The sequence below is a fragment of the Diprion similis genome, chromosome 10, assembly GCF_021155765.1.
Source record: "Diprion similis isolate iyDipSimi1 chromosome 10, iyDipSimi1.1, whole genome shotgun sequence".
NCBI lineage: Eukaryota > Metazoa > Arthropoda > Insecta > Hymenoptera > Diprionidae > Diprion > Diprion similis.
In genome coordinates, this window is record NC_060114.1 from 7,271,276 (window position 1) to 7,291,242 (window position 19,967).

The 19,967-nt window shown below is 34.4% G+C and overlaps 2 protein-coding genes across 6 annotated transcripts; both read left to right on the plus strand.

Annotated features, from left to right (window-relative positions):
- The first annotated feature begins 74 nt into the window (after window positions 1-74).
- LOC124411658 (polyadenylate-binding protein 4-like) lies at window positions 75-10,160 on the plus strand. 2 transcript variants are annotated; one of them, XM_046890912.1, is made up of 5 exons: window positions 75-1,059; window positions 3,592-3,902; window positions 4,899-5,463; window positions 5,845-6,225; window positions 7,964-10,160. In XM_046890912.1, exons 1-5 carry the CDS (start codon window positions 855-857, stop codon window positions 8,404-8,406), a joined length of 1,905 nt encoding a protein of 634 aa, XP_046746868.1. In that variant the 5' UTR covers window positions 75-854; the 3' UTR covers window positions 8,407-10,160. The 2 variants fall into 2 exon arrangements, with proteins under 2 accessions (XP_046746868.1, XP_046746869.1); XM_046890913.1 differs by having other exon boundaries at window positions 75-1,047.
- A 4,500-nt stretch (window positions 10,161-14,660) lies between these two features.
- Window positions 14,661-19,582, plus strand: LOC124411659 (FUN14 domain-containing protein 1). Of its 4 annotated transcripts, none has more exons than XM_046890916.1 (4): window positions 14,661-14,817; window positions 16,453-16,623; window positions 17,425-17,620; window positions 19,374-19,582. In XM_046890916.1, exons 2-4 carry the CDS (start codon window positions 16,460-16,462, stop codon window positions 19,554-19,556), a joined length of 543 nt encoding a protein of 180 aa, XP_046746872.1. In that variant the 5' UTR covers window positions 14,661-14,817; window positions 16,453-16,459; the 3' UTR covers window positions 19,557-19,582. The 4 variants fall into 4 exon arrangements, with proteins under 4 accessions (XP_046746872.1, XP_046746873.1, XP_046746874.1 ...); XM_046890917.1 differs by having other exon boundaries at window positions 14,666-14,822; XM_046890918.1 differs by lacking the exons at window positions 14,661-14,817; window positions 19,374-19,582 and adding exons at window positions 15,075-15,210; window positions 18,095-18,497.
- The last annotated feature ends 385 nt before the right edge of the window (window positions 19,583-19,967 follow it).

The window sequence follows — 19,967 nt, forward strand, 5'->3', positions numbered from 1 at the left end:
CTACTTGTTTGCGCAAGAAATGGCGTCCTGCGGTCCGGTATATAACCGTGACGCGGAATGGCCTCACTGCCTCTTCCTCATTAAGAGTAGAGTTGTGTTCACGTGTGGTTGTGTCTCCTTTTTCCTAAAAAAAAATAGGTCACACAACCCACCTCCATTCGTGAATTAACTCTCCTATATTAAAAAAACATAAAATACAAAAAAAAACAAAAAATCCACAACTAAAAAAACCCTCATCCTCATCCCCCACCCCAAAAAAAAAATCTATAAAAAATCTTTAAAAATAAAAAACAAAAAAATCGTAAAACCGTAGTTTGAAAATCGCGAAACTTGTGAAGATATTAAAAAAAGATAAATAAATAAGCACCTTGATATATCAAGTTGTGTGAAGAAGGGAAAAATATAGATTTTAAAATAATAAAAAAAAGAAGAAGCCAATAAAGGTGTTAACAAGAAGAAGAAGAAGACTACGACGAAGAAGGGAAAGGAAATAAAACAACACAACGTGTGTGTGACAATTATTTGCGTTTTATTACAAAAAAAAAAAAAAAAATATATATATAAAAATTTATAAAAATTGCAAAAGGAAGAAAAATAAATTTATTAAAATCAAGAAGAATAACCGAAACCAAGAAAAATCGGTAATAAAACAGATAGCTAATAAATATCCTTGTTGGTTTTGATACAGCATACGGAGGAAGGCGAAAAAATCATTGATACCAGCTGCTGTTAGAAGGAAGAAAAGAAAGGTCCGGAAGGAATTTACAAAGGAAACAACCACACGGGCTAATAACAAGCCATATTGAAGGCGAGAAGTATCTGTACGGTCGTGATAAGTAGGAAAGTGAACGAAAATGAATCCAGGAGCGCCTAATTATCCGATGGCATCGCTGTACGTCGGTGATCTGCACTCGGACATAACCGAGGCAATGCTTTTCGAGAAATTTTCATCGGCAGGCCCCGTACTTTCGATACGCGTGTGCAGAGATATGATCACTCGCCGCTCCCTTGGCTACGCGTACGTCAACTTCCAGCAGCCAGCCGACGGTCAGTATTTCGGTAATTGACGCTAGATTGTTGTTTGTAGTTTTGTAGAACCTACGAGGCTGTCCGTCCGTTCCCGATTTCCTGAAAATCTCGCTTCCCTAACTCGTGACCAAGCCGTGACACGTGCATTCTGTAGTTTTCGTCCGCCATATTGAATTTTATCCAATTCCTCACAATGGCGTCGACTCCCCCCTCCCCTCCTCGCTCTCCCTCCTTAAGGCCTCTGCACATAGAATTCCATAAGTCTGATAAGTCATAAGCAGGATGCAGCAGCCGTTGCGCCATTTTCTTCCGGTCTGTCCTTAATTCTGATTAGTTGATATCATGTTTATCAACAGTTGACACCGGTCAAAAGAGAACTGAAATTATGCCACTACTGTCTCAACGTACATGAAAATCCACACTTCGTGTGCATATCAGACCGCGAAATTTGTGTTCATGGAATGTAAAATTTTTTCGATTGAATCCCATAAGCAGAATGCAGCAATAGCATCGCAATTTTCTAGTTTTCAATGCCAATTTAAGTATTAAAGAAGATTTTACCACTTCGTGAGTAAATTCCTAGATCCGATCGCGAACTCTCGTTCATGAAATAAGGAGTTTTATGTAGATTGAATTCCGAAATCCATAAGCAGAATGCAGGAAAGGAATGCCTTATATAACTATGCGTGCTGCTGAATTCAGTGGTCATTTCGCATGCTGGCGACGACGCGACCTGATATCGACGAGGAAAATAATCCGAGTGAAAGAAAGAAGGGAAATCCATTCCGGCCCGGCCGCGGAATGAATAACAACAATTCGAACCGTCGCGTCGCCGGCGGACGTATCACGTGACCTACTCGTGTGTGCAACAGACGTTACATGTATATAGGGCATTCCACGTCAAACTCGCAGCCCATGTACCTCAACCCCTTCGATTTTAATCATTTTTAAGTATGATGTTCTTACACACCCAAAAGAGTCTCGGGAATTTTTTTTTCTGACATTCTTTAGCCACTGGTGATGTTTGTGAAAATTTGCAAAAACAATTTCGAAATAGCTATTTTTATAAATCTTACAAAATTCACACAAATTCTATGATTTGATATGTGATTTTAAGGCACCACACGATAATGGGATCTGAATATTTACTATTTTTTGCGCAAGATTTAATTTTTTTCACGCTGCAATTGTTTTTATATATATATATATGTGCCTCAATTCACATTATGTTCATGATTCCATTAACTATTTGGATCAGAAAATAGAGATACAAAAAACTTTAATCCTGTCATGGAAAAACTAAAAACTTATGGAAAAAAAAAAATAGTAAATATTGAGATCCTATTCTCTTGTGGTGCTTAAAAATCACATTTCAGATCATAGGGTCTGCTTGAAGCTATTCAGATTTTTGAAAATGGCATTTTTAGAATTAGTTTTTTCATTTTTCCAATTTTTTTTTTCCTCAAATATCACCGGGGGCTGAAAAAAATCTCAAAAAAAATTCTGTGATCTTTTTGGGTCGTTAAGAATATCATACTCAAAAATGATTAAAATTGAGGCGGGTGAGGTACAGGAGCTGCTAATTTGACATGGAATGCCCCATATGTACAAGTGCGCACACTGTGTGAACAGATGCGTGGGTTTCTTTCTTTCTTTCTGTTCTGAATTTCGCCTCGGATATCTTGTACTATTATTATTATATTGTTTCCTGTTCATTAAGTAATGATGCCGAGCCATTTTAACGGCGTATCTAGACATTTGAAAGATGATTAATTTCTTATTTCCAACCGTATCAGCACTAATTTTTTACTTGGAAAGCTTTCCTTGTTCTCTTACAAGTCTTTTTCAAATGTCTGGAAAATAAGCGGCAATTTCTTTTCAAGTATCTCTTCGCTCCTTCTTGGATTGTCGTTTACTTAAATTATTAGCCAATGGTGACATTGCATCTAGTTGAATCAAGCGTGAAAATCCTGCAATGAGTCTGCAACAATCAGATCTGTTTCAACATATGGTTCTACAATGAACAATAAAGTTTTTACAAAGTTTTCTCTTGATTTTTCTCTTCAGAATATGGTGTTAAATATATGTGGAACTAATCGCTTGTAATTATTTGTTATTATTTATCCAATTTTTGTAATAGAGAAATTTTTTTGTGATTCTCGTACTATCACGCAATTATGAAAGTTGCAGTTTTTGTTTTGGCACAACAACGTTCAATCTTTGTCAAAAATTAACTCGTGAGTTAATTTCCTTTAGAGTTTTTCCAAAAGATAGAAAAAGGCTACACTAAAGTTTACCTGCATTTCTGAAAAGTCATCATTAACATAATTTGGAAAATTGATTAACGTTACAATAAAACTTTCAGCGCTTTGAAAGAATATAATTTTAATATTTTTGCTGACTTTTTCCTATATACTCTTCGTATGCTAAATCATATGAATTGAATTTGAATCGTTATTAGTAACAAGTGTTTCTTCCCTTGCAGTAGCAGTAGAAAAATAATGTGCGATAATTCATGTAAAGCTTGTTGTAACTTTTGGTTTCTCTTTTTTAATTTCGTAGCGGAACGAGCCTTGGACACGATGAATTTTGACATGATAAAGGGAAGGCCGATCCGTATAATGTGGTCCCAGCGCGATCCTTCGTTGAGAAAATCTGGAGTGGGCAACGTATTCATCAAAAACCTGGACAAAAACATTGACAACAAAGCGATGTACGACACATTTTCCGCATTCGGTAATATCTTGAGCTGCAAAGTCGCGCAGGACGAGACGGGCGCCTCAAAAGGTTACGGATTTGTCCATTTTGAAACTGAAGAAGCGGCAAACAAATCGATCGATAAAGTCAACGGCATGTTGCTCAATGGAAAAAAAGTACGTAGAAAATTTAAAAATTACTAAAAGTCAATATAGAATAAGGGGATTTCGCGTGTTTACTACAAATGCTGTTATAAATCGTTGGAGGTTTGTGGTGAACGGTGTATTATTAGTTATTTGGATGATTAAATGACTTAACGATTGTTGAATGAATTTGTATGTTTGGAGTGTGCAGAAAGAATTGAAGGATATTGTAAAGACGAAAGCCAATGTAAAATTTATTATTAATTTAAAGATTTAGATACGATCAAGGCAGCTCATAAAGTTGGTGGATTTTCGAACTTATTATTTCAACAACCGATGAATCAGATCAATTGGAATTTATTTTCATCAATAGTATATAAATCAAGCTTTGTTTACCTATTTTTTCTATGAGAATGAATTCATTAAAGTTTTTAATGATTTTACTTTGTTACATGTTTTGCGGTGCCTATGTATATGGAAAATAGATCGAATGACTAACTTGAAATTTGGAGATTGTATTCTTAGGTAGCCTATCCTCCCTGCCGCCATCTTATTTTTTTTTTTTCTTCTTCTAATCACCATATATTTCGTTAATTCAATATATCAGTGAATTTTTTTCTTATGAAAACTCAAATTTCAACTCAAAAGGTTTTTATTCTGTTGAGTAAATCAAATGCAAGAGTTTCGAATCCTGGCAAACAAGATAAGCTATCAAAACATACTAAGTAAATCTGTTGTGTCATTTGCAAGCACTCGTCGTCACTGCAAAACATGATTATCATTAATTCTGAATAACAGTGCTTATAATCAATTGAACCTGAAATGTTATAGAAAAAAATAATAATAATAATAATAGTAACCGACAACGGTCTGCATAATTTTGAATAAATTAAATCTGAATCGAATCACTGGTTGTCGAGATATTGATTCCCAAAACCCTGACCATTTTTTCATCGACGATTTACTTCATTATACATTTCGATCGCAATGATCTTTTGGGTTATTTTTCTATGGTAATATCTTCTTCAGGTTTACGTCGGCAAATTCATCCCAAGAAAAGAGCGTGAGAAGGAATTGGGCGAGAAAGCCAAGCTGTTCACGAACGTCTACGTCAAGAACTTTGGCGAGGATATGAACGACGAGAAGCTTCGCGAGATGTTCGAAAAATACGGTCCAATAAACAGCCACAAGGTGATGAGCAAAGACGATGGCAAATCGCGAGGCTTCGGCTTTGTTGCTTTCGAGGATCCCGAAGCAGCCGAGCTGGCTGTCACCGAGTTGAATGGCAAGGAGATTCTCGAGGGCAAATGTTTGTACGTCGGCAGAGCACAGAAGAAGGCAGAGCGTCAGCAGGAGTTGAAGCGCAAGTTCGAGCAGCTCAAAATAGAGCGACTCAATCGCTACCAGGGCGTTAATTTGTATGTTAAAAACCTTGATGACACCATCGACGACGAACGTCTCCGCAAGGAGTTTACACCCTTCGGTACAATCACTTCTGCCAAGGTTATGATGGAGGAGGGACGCAGCAAGGGATTCGGATTCGTCTGCTTCTCTTCGCCGGAGGAAGCGACCAAAGCTGTCACTGAAATGAACGGTATGTTGAGAATTTCTATCCATTGTGTTTTGTTCGCTTTTCAATAAATGTTATTCATTCTAATAGCCGTAGTAAAGGTCATTCTCGAATTTGGAACTTGGTTCGTAAAATTTTTTGGGAGCGTTTTCATCGAACAAATATTGTCATGCAAATGAAATTTATATAACGGTCATTTTCTAACTAGGAAAATAGTTCATGTTTTGACCAGAATGAAGAAACCGTATTAATATCTAGATTATTTAAACTTTTACATTCCGTCCTAAGAAAGAGTCACAAAATACAAAGAAAAAAGTTCAATTTATTACTCTGATTATTGTTTGTAGTCAAATGAACTATTTTGTAAATTTAGAACGGTACTTAAGACTTCTTACTTTGCCGCAGGTCGCATCGTCGGTACTAAGCCACTCTACGTGGCATTGGCGCAGCGCAAGGAGGACCGTAAGGCACATTTGGCTTCTCAGTACATGCAGCGCATGGCAAACATGCGGATGCAACAGATGGGCCAGATCTTCCAGCCCGGCGCAGCCGGCAGCTACTTTGTTCCTACTATCCCGCAGCCGCAGAGATTCTACGGCCCTGCTCAGATGGCCCAAATACGCGCCACTCCTCGGTGGCCTGCTCAGCCTAACCAAGTCCGACAAAATGCCCAAACTGGCAATTCCGGATTCGCTGCTATGCAGGGTCCGTTCCGTGCAGCCCCTAGAGCACCGACTGCTCCCGCTGGCGGCATGCGCAATGCTCTTTCCGCTAGGCCAATTACTGGTGAGAAAAAGACTTTCTTGTTTGTTGTTTTTCAAACTTATAAATGTCATCCTTGGTCTTTACTCCTCAATGGATTGATTAATTTTACAAAATTTGCATTAGAGTTTACTGGTTGTTTAGCTTATCAGATTTTTATCTGATACTCCATTCAATCGAAGAGTTTATTTCAAGTTAAAAATTATTTTTATATACATTCATGTTTAGAAAAAGACTAGCTTTGCTGATTTTTACACAGATGAAAAACCTTTTTAAACTGCTTTTATTACTAATTACTCATCAGTTTTACAAAATTTATTACTTAGATTTGGTATTTCGTAGTTATTTTTTTTATTTCTTTGCTGTGACATCAAAGTCATTTCAATTGAAGAGTTTCATTGTAATTAAAAATTCTCTTTAGGTCCGTTGTTTTTGGAGAGAAAAAAAAAAGGTTTTACGGATTCTGAATCTTATGAATGAATTTTTTGGTTTGTCTGCACTGTCAGATTGATCAATTCTATAAGATTCGCTTTACAATTTATTCGTTTCCTAGTTTAGTAACCTTCGCATCAATTTTCATTTCATACTTTGTTCAGCTAAAGAGTTTATTTCGAATTGAAAAATTAATTTTAAACCATCACTGGTCAGAAAAAAACGTGTCTAGTTGATTGCTACTGTTTACGGAGATTCCATAAATGACGCAACGTAACCCCCCCCTCGTACGACAGTTTGTAACAAAGCGTTCCTTCCCCCCCAATGTGACATAACACTTTCCATCAATGACCGCTTTTTTTTTTTTTTTGAATAAAATTCAAAGCTAGTTATTGATAAGACATAAAATGTATTGCTGCATGAAAAAATATCGTTGCGTAATGACGATACCAAGCCTCTCCCCAATGTAACAAAGCGTAACGAATTCCTTGCCCCCCCCCCCCCCCTCCCCCTCCTCCTTCAAGCGTGTTATGTAATTTATGGAAGCTTCCTTATCAGAGATTCAGAGTTTAAAACGAAAAATCTGTTACTTTGATACTGCGCGAAACGTTTATCAGTTACTATAATCAATATTTTTCGATTTTTCTGTTTACTCTTATATTAGAATTCTTTGAGATATTTTATAAAATCGACCCGAGTTAATTTTTAATACGAAATCGGCGAGTTAATTTTTAATACAAAATTAATTCGGTTTCCTTACTGATGGGACCAAGCACATTCAACTGATTTCTAGCTTATCTTGTCCACAGTAAATCGATGCTTCGGCTTACCTTTGGTTTGAAATTTTTATCAACTTCATCAAATTCACTGTGATCTTGCTGTATTACTGCTCTTTCATTGATTTTGTCAATGTTCTTGAGCACTTCAATCAGTAAACATACTTCTAATTTAAAATCATGCCAAATTAATTTGAACCTCTTTTTTTCAATCATTTTTCGACAAAATTCTTTGCAAGCGTATGAGAATACTCGAAAAAAAATTTTTGCATGTGACGAGCAGGTCATGGAAAAAAATTAAAGAACTGCTAAATCGTATTTGGCATTCACCCTTGTCTTTCTAATGATGAATATCGTCGAATTAACTTCGTTGTTACTCTTTTCTCAATGATTCTGTCAATGTTTTTAAACACTTTGTTCAATTAACATATTATTTTACCATATCTCTGATTTAAAATCTTCCCTGCTTTAACTTTCATAATTGTCTTTACAAAAATAACAAGAATCCTTCAAAGCGACGCGTATCTTACAAAGAAACAAAAAAATTCTTCCAGGGCAACAAGCAGTCGGCGGAGCCAATATGCAGGGTCGCACTATGCCCGGACCAGCAGTGGGAGTTTCACCTCAGGGTCGCCCTTCGAACTACAAGTACACGGCTAACATGCGAAACCCTCCACAAGCGATGGCGATACCAGCACCAGCTCCGGTTCAGCAAGCGGTTCACATCCAGGGTCAAGAGCCTCTGACTGCGACAATGTTGGCGGCAGCTCCACCTCAGGAGCAGAAACAGATGCTGGGAGAGCGGCTTTTCCCACTGATTCAAAGAATGTATGCCGATCTTGCCGGCAAGATAACCGGCATGCTTTTGGAGATCGATAATTCAGAGCTGCTTCACATGCTCGAGCATAACGAGTCACTCAAGGCGAAAGTCGAGGAAGCCGTCGCGGTGCTTCAGGCTCACCAGGCGAAACAGGCAGTTGCCACCAAGAAGGAGTAGAGCTGATTTTCTTGGTAGCAAAAACTTGAACGAGGAGGATTAACGGGGCGAGATTTCTTCTGGTTTTATTTTTCGTCGCCATCTTATCTTTGACGTCATCCGTTTTTGTCGTTAATAATAAAATACGATAACGGGGTGGTTAATTCTCTGTTTTATATTACGGATACGCGGCGATGACGACTTTGAAAGGGCGCGAAAATAATAAAATCGTAATAGAAATCGAACACCATTTGAAGGAAAGAAAAAAAATACCCCGTCATTCTTTTCTACTGTTCTACGCAGAAGAAATAACAATAATCTCTTGTTATTATATTCAATATTTTTGACCTTCGTCATTTTGGCTTGTTAATTCCTTATATATTTGTAATTTTTTCTGTTTGTTTTCCTTCATATTTTTTTTGTAACATTACCGATATTTCTATAATTTCTATGATTCACAATTCAATACGATTCACGATTATTACGATTATTATTATTACTATGATTATTATTGCTATTACTATTATTACTATTCTTTTTTTCCTCAAAACAACGAAAACAATAATAATAACAACAACGCGACGTCGACGATTATTGTTTTTATTACCAGATATTGTCAACAGTTTATTATCGCTGTTTAAATACTACCAACTACACTGAAACTATTTGTTTCTATTTGTTCTTTTTGTTCTACGCTTGCTTCTTTTTTTCTGGTAATTTTTTCCTCTTTGATCGATCTCAGTATATTAGAGAATCATATATCGTCTGAAAAACGAAATAGACGATACCTATTTCTGCAACTCGTTGTTTTTAATTTCCCTCATTTTGAACACCGAAAATATAATTCATTATCTTTTCCTATATGTTTTTTTTTTTTTTTTTTTTCAGAGTTTTCTCGTCCGATTGTTGTCTGCATTGGCGTCTGTTTCAATTTATTTCACTCTAGTTTGTTTTGTGAATTTTTTTTCTCTTCTCTGTCTTTCTTTTCTAATACACGCAATATACCTAATATAACTATAACTTGATTGATATACGAAAGAAACGAAGCGAAAGATCGAAAAATATTCGGTATAAAATAATTATTATACGTGAATACGTATTATCAAAAAACGAAGAGAGAGAGAGAGAGACAGAGGAAAGAAAAGAGAAGAAAAAAAAGGAAACGCGGTGCGAAAAACTTACCGAAAAAAAAGAGAAAAACTGGTTTAAAAGCAAGAAAAAAAAAAAAAAAAAATCAATACGAAGAGAGACGATTATTACTAACGAAAATGGTTTCAATGTATTGTGCAAAAGAGAGGGGGAAAAATTTGAAAAAAGAAGAAAAAACGCAACAAAAATGTTAGGACGGCAAAGAAGTGGAAAGTAAACAAGAGAGCAAGAGTATAAGAAAGAAATAAAACTAAGATTTCGAAGAACATGGATTTGACAAGAACAGCAAAAACCACAAAAAAATTGTAGGAAATTGTGTAAACGAGATAAAGAGAGGAAAAAAAAATGAAAAATCTTTTATTCTTACAACGAGAGTAAAAAAAACACACGCAGCTTATAGAGGAAACGGAAAAAGAGTAAATGAAAAAAAAAAACAGAAAAATAATTGAATAATTTTGAAAATTCCACCCCTCGTGTGCGTGAGTGTGTGTGTGTGTGTGTATGTGTTTGCGCCCGCGTGTATGCAAACAAAAGTTCCGTGCTCAGAACGAAGAGAATCGTTCGAGATCGCTTGTTTTATTGTCTTGAAAGGGCTGCTTTTTCGCTTTCCTCGAACACGTTTTTTTGGATTACAGAAAAGGAAGAAAAAAAAAAAACGAAAAAAAAAAAACAAATGAATGTACGCGTAAGAAAAGTAATTCTCTTCGCAGTATGTGACTCAAAGATCAATGAGTGAGAAAATGGGAAAGATAAAAATTAATATAGAGTTGAGAGTGCGACGATGAGAAAGAGTAAATGCGAGTAAATAAGTATGAAGAGATGAGATAAAGAAACAAAAAAATGTAAAACGAAAAAGGAAAAAAAGATCAAGAAACAAACTTCTAACTATTATTATTATCCTAAAAACACCACGTTATTGTAATACTATTATTATTATTCTTATTGATGATGATGATGAATTGAAACATCTCACGCTCAGCGTGATGTGTAACATTATATTATCGATAATATTAATTAAATGGAGGTTTCAAATGTACAGGGTTTTTTTTGAATATATAATACTAATAATGATACTTACTTCGATCATTTATTATCATTTTTTTCCCCACACGCTTCGCCCAACTAATTTCTAACAATTTGTTGTATAATAATTGTTTTGCAATCGGTGTGTAAGTAAATATGTATATTTACGCGAGTTCGAAGCAAACGATGAAAATCGTTTCACATAATTTCAATTTTTTTGCTTGATAATTCATAACAACAGAGGGAAACAAGCACATAGGAACAACAATATTAATAATTATTATTATAATTATCAATTGAAAAGTAAAAACCCTGTATATGCGTAAATAATATTACGATTGTATCAATGTTACGCTGTAGTATTATTGTAATTGTCTTAATTACAGAATAACCATTATTTTTATAATTAAGTTATCAAATTGTGGTTTCTTTTTTTTTTTTTTTTTTGTTCTATTTTTTTCTCTGCTTTTAAACCCCTGCGCCAGCGAGAAGAAACTTTTGTTTTAGCTTCTCTTCGGTTCCATGATTGTTATTTCGTTTTTTGTTTTTTATTTTTTTAAATTCAGTTTTTTTTTTCGTGTTCTTTCGTTGTGGTCGAAAAAAAAAACCAAAACCGAAGTACGAAAATCAAAGAAAAAGAGGAAGAAGGCAAAAAAAAAAAAAAATCGGACAAGTTAAATAATGAGAAAATGAGGTATTTTTGTAGATAAAAAACGAGAAGAAAGAGGAAAGCAAAAACCAAAACTCAGACCAAATTGTAGGAACCAATAAAATCGTTGTTTAGCATCTTGGGTTATAACCGCTGGCCGCACGGGTTTCTTGAAAATGATGATGATGATGCAATGATGATGATGAAGATTGAAATTTTTTTTTTTCCTCATTCTGAAGAAATAACCATTTCATTTTGTGAAGAAAAGAAACTTTCAATCATAAAAGTAAAATGTCGTTCATAATTGTCAACGTTCGCCAAAAACGCGTTTACTTTGTGTATTTGATTATAGTTTCACCACCTTTTTGAAATTTCATACGAAAATAAGAACTAAAAAATAAAAAAAATGAAAAAAAAAAGAAGACAACTAAATAAATATACGCGCTTGGCAAACGTGATGAACGATGTTTAATAAGTATAAAGGAGAATTTGATAAACAGGAGTAAAAAAAAAAAAAAAAAAAATTGAAAAAAGAATTGAAAAAGAAGTTAACTAGTTAACATTATTATAATAATATAAACGTGGACCTTGCTGCTGCTGCTGCTGATGATGCTATCACTACAGCATTCGAGTATCTTTGATATAAAAAAGAAAAAAACAAAAACAATGTAAACAGAAACGAAAAAAACACATGGAAAAAATATTAAATTTGACCGTTTGAATTTTTCACCACACACAATTATTATATATTATATAATATAGTAACATGATATAATGTAAATGAATATTATATACACACATTTTAACAATAATAATGTTTATGACGATAATCCTTAAATGTGTGTACGCAACTTATATTTTATAATTTTTCTTGTTTGTTTGTTGTTGTTTTTTCCACGAAACTTCTCGTGTTCACGCTCGTAATTTTACTTCATATACATACACACTTATTATATATTTAGTGATCATATATTATAATTATACGTGAATGCGTGTGTGAGTAACGGCATCGAGTATACATTATATAGGTATTAGAGGGTATGTAGTGGGTAATTTTCTACGCGCTCCAATTGTATTTTGAAAGAAAAAAAAACGTAAGGAAGTAGAGAGGAAAATTAGAAAAAAAAACAAAAAAAAAACCGAAAAACGAGCAAACTGCACAAGATCATTACATTGTGATGAGTTATCTATTTGAGATCATTTGAGAAAAAAAGGAATAGATGAATTTCTCGCTTACGAAGTTAAATATTACGTAGTAATATCATATATTTTTCGTTGGATATGAAAATTTGGTTAAAAAGAACAAGAGGGAAGGGAAATATGAAAAAAAAAAAAAAAAAAAAAAACGAGCAAGAGGAATTTATTGGGAATTATAAGCATTGTTAAAAAGGTGGGATAAATAGTTCTTTCTCTTGCTGTTCTTCTCTTTCTCAGTTTCATCATTCTGCGTTTTTTATTTTTTTTCGTTTCTCTCAATGTGTTATTAATTACTCACGCCCGTTTGAGATTTTTTCAATTTGAATTGTAACGTTACAAGAGGAGAGAAAGGCGCATCCCAACGGGGCAAATACAATTATCATATACTAAATTTTTACAGCTAGCCTCCTGACGATGAGCACTAATTATATACAATACCATCTATCGTATAACATTATTAATATTATTACTATTGTGTTATTCATATAGTTACTATCGTTAACAATTATTGTATGCAAAGTCAACAACATAAAAAACGGCAAAAATAATGCACGGTTTTCTCTATTTTTTCTTCTCAACTACGGTAAGGTTGTTAGTTATAAATAATAATTGACAGTAATGCGATATAACGATTACAGCGATAAAATAAGTTGTGAAAGAAAAACCAACTAGAAGATTATCATTCGATTGAAGCTTCGGTAAGAAATGAGAAGAAGAATTAATCGAAAGTCCACAGAAGAGCGAAGTTTTTCTTTCAATTTATTCGGAATATTTTACGTATCATTATTATTGATATGACTGTATATCGTCATAATTGAAGTGGTACTTTTGTAATATTGAATTATTTTTTATCATGTTTTCTTTTTTTTGTCTCAATTAATGTATACATCGTTGGATGTATGTATTTTGCCATGCATTTTAACGCTTTTTAGTTCCATTCTGTTGTACAAGAAAATTTGAAAACTACACTGAAATGGCGAAAAAATTCTCCAAGCTAATAACAAGAAACCGTTAACATTAAAATTGAAACTGTTGCGTCAGTTCTTTGAATTCAAATTACAGTTTTGAATGTTTAAAATACTACAAAACTGTCAATTGTCACAAAATAAAGACTCGTTGTTTGATTACTACATACTTTGTTTTTTCATTACAGTACATTTTGGTTAATCAGCAGCTGGCAATACTGACATAAAATTTAGTGTCTCTTTCTCAATTATATTCCTGTCAAGCTTCGTCTCTCTTTCCTAGAGAATCTTTTGCAATGGATTTTGTTTGCCACATTTTGAAAACAAAATAACTGAAAGGCTCATCTGATGAATCAATCAGCAAGTTCTGAAACAAAACACCCGGATATAGCATCCGGTATTAAAATAGACATGAGTCCAAACTACGGTTGCCTAAGAAGCCCAAAAATAGACAGGATGAGGCATTCGAAATATTCAATCAACGTTCATACATCCTATGGTGTATACACTCGGGGATAGTGATTCTGAGTATGCAGTCCCATCTCAACGACGGATAACGTGTAACATCTGACAAAACTGTATCTAAAAAACATAATACTTTCAATGATGCACCCTGTATGCGTTGGTGTAACAGTAAATTGAGGCCCCGCTGACCCAGCGTGTCATATATGTATATATTTTGTGACGTCAGAAGCGAGGAAATTTCCTAATCGAATCGTGCGAGAACGGGAGTACGAATCTGGCTAGAAAATTTTTTAAATCGTAGCTTGAATAAAAGTGTACGTCTGTATCTCAGTGATTGCTAACGTAGATCGGTGATGACGTTAATTATGAATAATGACGAAATAAATAAAATCACGTCACATCAAACATGGCCGATCGGAAATACCGACTTGTTGAATATTCACCGCGTCTACGATTTCAGAATTTCTTGTACTCCCAACAGGGAGATAGAGACGTATAAAAGCACGCACGTAATTCGGGAAAATCCATACTAGCAGTTAGCTTTCCGTAAATATAGCACGATTCAATCAGGAAATTTTCAGGTGACAGGAGCCCGTTCATAATCGACAAGTAATCTGTCTCGACTTGTAAGTGATTTCATTGGTCGGATCTAACGGAACAGGCGAATGAAATCGGCGGCCTTAGTTCAACGTTGACCGTCTAGGGGCGCTGTAAGTGCTTATGACGTCACGAAATTTAGGTCAGCGGCGCCCTAACGGGTGATATCGGCGAGTGGGAGAAAGAGAGAAGAAAGTGCGAGAGAGAGAGGGAAAAGAGAGAGCGACCGAGAGGGGAGGCGGAACACAGCGGCGTAGATTTTCCGTAGCTGTCAGCCAGGAGAGACCGATTCGACGTTGCAGGTGATTAAGATACAATCAAAGACGCGACGAAGAGCAGAATCTCAGACCTCGCTATACGCTACTCGATAGACAAATCGTGTAAACGGTACGGTAGGAGGGCCGCTTCTTATCTTAAATCGTTTATAATTCCTTCTAATTACGCAATTGTCATGTTCCTTTTTTTTTTTTTTTTTTTGGTTTACTATCTATTCTCACCTCTTTTCCGTTTACTTTTCGCTCGGGCGCGCCTCGCTGCTGATATCACTCGCTCTTCGTTCGCTGTACCTGGTAGTTTAAGACATATTTTTTTGCATTTGCTAAATTATTTTTCTCTTTCTCTTTTTTCTTACCGTGTTTTGTTTTTTTAAATCACAATATTTTGATAATCATTTCTTTTTTCACCTCGGCGACGTACATTCGTATAATAAATATTATTGGTAAAATTGCAATATCATTTAAATATGCCGTACCGACGTGAACTGCAAATTTTTTTACAACGGTATTGTTATTTTTATATATTTTATATTACGTATACACAGTCATGCATTTCTTTATGTTGCCATTTTTTCTTCAATTTTATGTATAGCACTTATTAGCAGCATTTATTTGTTATTACTAGTCATTAATTAATTAACAATTCATGCGTTTATCGTTCACCCATAAGTTCATTAACTATTCATTTGATTTATTCACGCATTCATTCATCAATCGAAGAATTTGTCTCTATTGATTCATTATATTATCCAAATATTAACGTTTTTGCTTATTTCATTCGTCCACTCATCACATAATCACTCATTTTCTCAGTCATTATTAATAATTCACTTCTTCGTCCGTTTGTTCATTTGTTTAATCACTTCATTCATCCAGTTACGTAATCATTCGTTTTTTCAATCACTACAAATAATTTATTCATTTGCTTATTCATTCATTCATTCGTTCATCCATTCGTTAATTTCATTTTACCTTAGCACGTATAACGAGGTTATTAACCATGAGATATTCTCACAATAAATTGCAAAATCTTTTTCGTTCATGCGCAAAAATAATTTCGTCATTAAACATTATTAGTGTCATTTTTATTTTTCGTTTCTTGTTTTTCCGTTTTGTTCTCTGAATATTTCTTTGTTCGTTATAATAAACTAAAATAAACTTTGACCAAATAACAAAGTTCTATTATTAAACGTATTCCTAATTTGTTTACGCATCATACAATGCATAGTACAGATATATGTATATGATGTATAGATATAGATCAGAGCGATCAGAGTGCATAGACAACTTACTTACGCTCTATCTATTCTTTGCATCTATAATAGAAATTATCTCATCATAGATATATTTTTCCCCTTCCACCTAAACGTTCGTCATTCGAATATCCATAAATATATTATACGCGTTGATAGATGAAATTTAAAATAGATTTCTATATTACTATAATACATCGTCATGTTCGTTATATATATATTCGCCAGTTCTTGTGTTACTCCTTTCTATCTTAATTTTCTCTTCCATTTGTCATTTATCAAATTTTCAGTAATAAAGTCGAATATGCATCCAGATTATTTGGCAAATCTTTGTAATTATTGGAAACGGAAGAGAGAATAAGAAGGAAAAACAAATAACAGAACTTCTGATATTAATCTCGTAATAGAGAAAAATAGATAAAATTCTATGTTCTATGAATAAAAAATTCTTCAAATTACGTTCAATTAAATTTCACTTCGTTTATTCTTTACAGAAATAACATGAGTCTTCCTGTTGCGAAGAGGGGCAAAGACGACGCTAACAAAGAGATAGTCGATCTTAACGAAGTTTCTAGAGAGGCGAAGAGTATGATTGAAAAAATTTTGGGGGACGTTAGCAAGACTTCCGCTACGAAGCAAATCATCATCGGCACCGCTTCAGGATGGTAAGTTGGGCATGAATCAAATCAGCCCAGAAAGATTAAAATCGTATCAAAACACGAAAGTTTAAAGCATTTTGAACATTCTGATCTTTTCTCAAATTGTTGATATCTTTGTTTCTGTTATTCGAATCAGCTCAAAACCGTTTCTATTACGTATTAGAATTATTTGTCGTTGTCGCAAGGAACACCGCTGAAAATTTTTTTAAACGATTCACACTTTTTTTTTCCCAAACTTTTGACTCATCTTTAATATTATTTTAGTCAACCAATTGCTGGGTTATGATTTTCGAAGCATCTGGTTGAAGCACTAACATGAGAAATTTATAACTTATAGACTGTGTTAGATTTATCAAGTCGCTAATTCGACCGTCAACACAAGTGGGTTGTGCTAACAGTATTACACAATCGACTTTTTCACTGAAAATCGTTCCTCCAGCAACTTTGATGCTCTCTTTCTCTTAAAAGCATAATTAGCGACGCTTTGATACCAAAATTGCGTCATCATTGTCAATCACTACTGCAAACAGTTTTATTTATTTCCAAGGTGTTTAAAATCCTTGAGGTTTGATATCGCTGTTAAGTACGCTAGCACTACAGTAAAAATGAAAACGTAGCATTTGTGTAAAAAAGAAAACTTGCTACCATAAGATGAAACTCCGAAGACTTTCCACTTCTTTTCAACACTAAATCTTGGGAGGTCTTCTTATTAATTTTCCTGTTTATTCCGCTTTCTTTTGACTCGATAACGGTCTGCGAAAATTAATGTTACGTTATTTGATCTGTCTTTTTTCAATTTGTAAACAGGACAACCGGTTTGCTCACAATGAAGGTGGGAAAGGTAGCTGCGTTCGCTTTGGGTGGAGGAATCATCATTCTTCAAATAGCCGCGCATCAGGGATACATAAAAGTAAATTGGGACAAGATACAGAAGAAAGCAGAAAAGTTGTCTGACAAGGTGGAGGAAAAAGTAACCGGCGAAGGGCCCAAATTTTTGGATAAGGTGAGCAAACTTTGAAAAAAAAGGCACAAAGATGACGAAAAATTGAAATTTTTTCAAACAGAGTTTTAGAAATTTAATGACGCTTGATAGAACTTTTATGAATAATAATTTAAATTTGATTGAGAAGATAAAAAGCAGTACAAAAAAGAAAAGATACTGGAAAGATTTATAAAAAACCTTGGAAATAGCAGAGTAAAAAAGAAAGCGACAACTGTAAGAAGAAATACGAATTTTAAAAAGAATCGAGGTAAGAATTGAATAATGATGAAGATAAGGGAAGGAAGAAGAGAAAAAAAAATTTACATAAACTAATAGGAATAAAGGATTCAATCGGTATTAGAATATATATATTTATATATAGGAATAATAAAGAAAGAAAGAAGGAAAATTTTTTCAAAAATCGACACCCACAGCACGAATCTAAACTCTGAATTAAAATTGAAGTAAAGTCTATCGTTTCGTTTTTGTTCGCAGGTAGGGCAATGGTCTCGAAACAACACATATCTGGCGACAGGTTTCGTCGGCGGTTTCCTAATCGGTCTAGCGTCTTGAGTTTAATCGTATCGATAATTTTCTTTTTATTTATTTTTCTCTCTTTTCCCACCTCGTTTTTCAAGTTACGCAAGACAAGAAAAGGAAATCGATGAAACGATCTCTCTATCAGGTTCGCACGATTCTCCTGCTTTGCTTCTGGCCATTGTTATTTTTTCAACGGTTTATCGGTACATATACATTTTATTATGTATAGAAATCATTTTTTCTCTTCACCTTTTCCGTTGTTGTCCTTTTTCTGTTCCAAATTTAAAGTCAAGAATAAAATCTGCGAGTTGTTAGTTCATTTAGGATTGTTCCATCCTTTTTTTTTTTTATGACTGACAAGACAATGTTTTTCGTAACTTCGTATTCCTTAAGCTTATTTTGTCTTTTGACTGTTTTCTTTTTTCATTCCCTAATGTTTTATTTTTTCTAAATAAGTAATCTTGTGTTTTATTTCTATTTTAATAATCATATAATAGTCACTCTTTGCCTACGCGAGAAAAAAAGAGAAGTAAAATCACCGAAATGTATGCGTATATAATGCAAGAGATATACGTGTAATGTGTAAATATAATAATATTTAGAAATATTATATGACCTGCAAAAGTACACGGTAATTAGTTCATTATAATTTAGTATTTTGTTTTATATCACGTCAATTTGAACCCAATAAAAAAAACAAAGAAAAGTTGGAAAAAAATATATCCCCACAAAAAATAATAATAATAATTTGGTTCGCACGGAATTGCATTTGTCGTCTCTGCTTTGTACTTTATTTGAATTTATAATAGTCCAGCGGGTAGATTTTTACCATTATTATTTATATTCAAAGATGGATGTTCTCAGAATGTAGAGAAAAAAAAACATGCTTCGTTTTACAAGGGTGATAAAAAATGTGTAATGAGTGCAGAAAGTAAATGAAGGAAAAATATTTGAAAAGAAGAATAATAATGACAGTACAAAAAGATTTGTTTAACTATTCTAGAAAATAAAAATAATAGGAAATGTAAAGTAACTACGTCACACAAAGACGCCGTTAACAAGTAAAATAAGCTAGACGCGACGTAACTTCAAACATATTTTGTGAGCTTATGCAAATAAATGAGATGTAAAAAAAATCCAATCGTTATAACAAATGAGGTACGTGACGATAAAAGCTTGGGCAGGAAAAAATGCACGGTGTAATCGTGGTCGAATAAAAGTTTTCTTATTGCAGATGGAAAGGTTTGTTGACAAGAAATTGGACAAAGCGGAACAGTTGTTGAAGAACGGCGAGTCTCGTACGCGTCGATGGTACAACGTCATGACGAACAACGATACATTCAAGCCGAAAGAGATACACTTTTTCCTTGCCTCGTTCGCAGCTGGGTTGGCGCTGGGTTTTGCGACCGCCAATTAGGTGGCAGCTTGCTGTATGCCGAGGGTGACAAACAAAGCTGAAATTCCGTTCGGTCCCAGAAAGTGTGGCGAGGTTGACAGTGCGAGAAGAAAATTCAGTGCTGAGGCCGTCGGAAAATTATTCTCGAAAGTATTCTCTCAGGAGTTCTTGGAGAACGTCGTAAGATCTTTTAACGACGATCTTTATCAGCCAGCTTTGGAAAAGTTTAGACGGTTCGTCGACGATGCAAAAAATCATTGAGTTCGGGAGTATTTTGATACTAGATTATTTCCTGACGAAATGTAGAGCGATCGGCGCGAACAAACACAGTCGAAACTATTATCTTCTTTTTCACCACCACCTCGGAATACAGCAAGTAAAAATGTTTGATCAGATGAAAAATCGAAATGCAAGTGGAATGAAGTACGTTGA